The sequence below is a fragment of the Echinops telfairi genome, unplaced genomic scaffold (genome assembly GCF_000313985.2).
Source record: "Echinops telfairi isolate 266 unplaced genomic scaffold, ASM31398v2 ScPeMD7_1;HRSCAF=3_0, whole genome shotgun sequence".
NCBI lineage: Eukaryota > Metazoa > Chordata > Mammalia > Afrosoricida > Tenrecidae > Echinops > Echinops telfairi.
Window position 1 is genome coordinate 16419676 of NW_022103896.1, and position 2694 is coordinate 16422369.

General features: G+C 34.2%; 1 protein-coding gene across 2 annotated transcripts in view; it reads left to right on the forward strand.

Moving 5' to 3' along the window:
• Window positions 1–2694, forward strand: part of ATAD2 (ATPase family AAA domain containing 2) — a 56094-nt gene that overhangs the window by 5571 nt on the left and 47829 nt on the right. For both annotated transcript variants that reach the window (XM_045285880.1, XM_030888086.2), the window contains exons 2-5: window positions 335–384; window positions 1468–1633; window positions 1953–2055; window positions 2302–2389. In XM_045285880.1, the coding sequence (XP_045141815.1) occupies window positions 335–384; window positions 1468–1633; window positions 1953–2055; window positions 2302–2389 (407 nt within the window). The remainder of the gene's footprint in view (window positions 1–334; window positions 385–1467; window positions 1634–1952; window positions 2056–2301; window positions 2390–2694) is intronic.

Sequence of the window (2694 nt, forward strand, 5' to 3'; positions counted from 1 at the left end):
CCCCCTCACATTTCTCAAGCCACTTTTCTAGTATATGTTAGATATCTACAGGTATTATTCTCCAAGCTGATTAAACTTTTTTTAGAAATCATTTTATTGAGAGGTCTTACAGATATAACATTCCACACTTCAAGCATATCAAACAGTATATTGTATAATTGCTACCACTATCAGTTTTGAAACATTTTCTTTGTTCTTGAACTCCTTGATATCAGCGCCCCTTTATCCCCTCCCTCTCCCTGATTTAAATTTTTGTCTTAGTTTATAAAACTATGGGATATAGAATATAAGGCTATGTTAATTATTTGAACTATTTAATTTTTTTCCCATATAGGCAATTGGCCAGACAACAGGCTGATAAAAAAAAAGGAGAGTGCAAAGAAGGTATGTAATTTTAAAGGTATTTCAGACTTTTCAAATATGTAATTAAATTTTTTACGATTTATTGATATATATACATATTTAAAGTATATGTAATTTGTTAGGTGTTGTCATAAGGATATGCCCATGAAACCATCACCACAATAAGATAAATATTCATCTCCCCCAGTAGTTTTCTTATGACCCTTTATAGTCCTTCCCATTTATCTTCTCCTAGAAGTTCTGTGACACTGTGGAGTAAGCATTAGGCTGTCAACTGAAAAGTCAGTGGCTTCAAACCACCTTTGGTTCTAAGGGAGAAAGATGAAGCAGTCTGCTTCTGCCAAGATATACAGCCTTGGAAACCTATGGAGCAGCAGTGGTTTGGCCCAATGCTTCCCCATGCCCACTTCCTCCCCCAGACTCCAGCCTACCCACCAATCTGATTGTGGTTACTTTCATCACATTTTTTAGAGTTTTATATAAGTGTAATAATACAGTATGCATCCTTTTTGTCTGGTTTCTTTTGGCATAGTTACTTTGAGATTTATCCATGTTTTTGCTTTTTGTTGCTAAGTAGTATTCCATTCCATTATAGAGCTATATTTGCCACAGTTTATCTATTCATCCTTTGATGGACTTTTGGGTTACTGGCTATCACAAGGAAAGGTGCTTTGAACATTTAGATTAGATTAGATACATGTCTTTATGTTACATGTATTTCTTTTACCCTTGAGGGTTGAATGGCTGCATCATATGGTGTGTATACCGTAGTTTTAAAACTTTGTTCTATCATGTTTTTAAAAGGTGTCCTGTGGAGTGAGTAGTAATTTACATGTTGGGATGTTAACCATAATGTCAGCAGTTCTCTGCCCCCTTAAAGACTTACTCTCAGAAACCCATGAGGGAAGTTCTGCTCTGGTCCTATAGGCTTGCTGTGAGTCAGACTCAACTCAATGGCAAGGAATTTGGCTTTTGGGGAAATATTTTTAAGATAGATAATTTTAAGATACTGTAATTTTGGTATATAAGTGACTTTTAGAATGGTTGTAAACACAATTATTTCATCAAATCTTTCCATTAATTTTTCTGAACACGTCTGTGAAGACAAAGTAATTCCAGTTACCCAGTCACTGAGGAACAGAAACATCATTCAGACTTCAGAACACCTACGGGAGGAGAAAGGGGATGTTGAAGTTCGCCGCAGTTGCAGGATTAGAAGTCGTTACAGTACTGTGAACCAGTCCGTGCTGTTTGATAAACTTATAACAAAGTAAGTAAAAAATCTTTAGATTATAGTAACTTATTTGACCCAAAAAAAAAAAAAAGAATGTAGGAAGGGCGGGGGTGAAGCATCATGAATTATGGACACATAATACACCTGTTTGCTTGAAGCATAAAGGAAAGTGCTGTGCAATAATTCTGTATTTTTAAATGCTTGGAAAATAAACCTATGTTAACATGTAAATCAGTGTTTATAGAGATATTTAAAATCCTGGCTCCCAAAGATTATAATGCATGAAAATGTTTTAGGTTTGAAAAATATACTACCACTTTAGTTAATGTTTATCTCTCTCTTTTTTTTTTTTAAGCACTGCTGAAGCTGTACTTCAGAAAATGGATGACATGAAGAAGATGCGCAGACAGCGAATGAGAGAGCTTGAAGACCTGGGGGTCTTTAACGAAACTGAAGAAGTAAAGATACTATCTCATTAAGGGAGTGATTTACTAATTCCCAGTTGAATTTTTTTCTGTAATACCAATCCATTTTTTTGTTACATTAGTCACATCTTTGCTTAGTGTTTATTTGATAAGTACCTAGTAGCTGGGAAGTTGTATGAATTTATCACTTGTAAATATCTTCATTTTAAGCAAGACTAGGCAGGTCCTGTGGAATTTTTGTTTTAATGAAAGTACTAAATATTAATGGGTTTTTTTTAGGAGAACCTTAATATGTACACAAGAGGGAAACAAAAACGAATCCAAAGGACTGATGAAGAAATAACCGATAATCAAGAAGGCAGCATGGGTTGGTATTTTGTTGCTGTTCCATATCTTGAGTTTGAATTTCAGTAGTTTATATTAAGTAGAAAAGAGGGATTTTTGTTTTGCTTTTTTGTAATTCAGAAGATGTGACATTTGTTGGAGACCAAAAAATTGGTCATAGTTAAAAAGAAAAAAGTTGAAGGCAGGGAAGAACTTAAGTATCTGAAATTAAAAGTTCTAAAGCAAGTAAAATCGATAGGTTTGTAAACTACATACACAGTCAACACATAAGCTATCTCTATACCTATTTTACTTAAAAGGTGGATAAAGTTAAGTTTTGTTATCCCA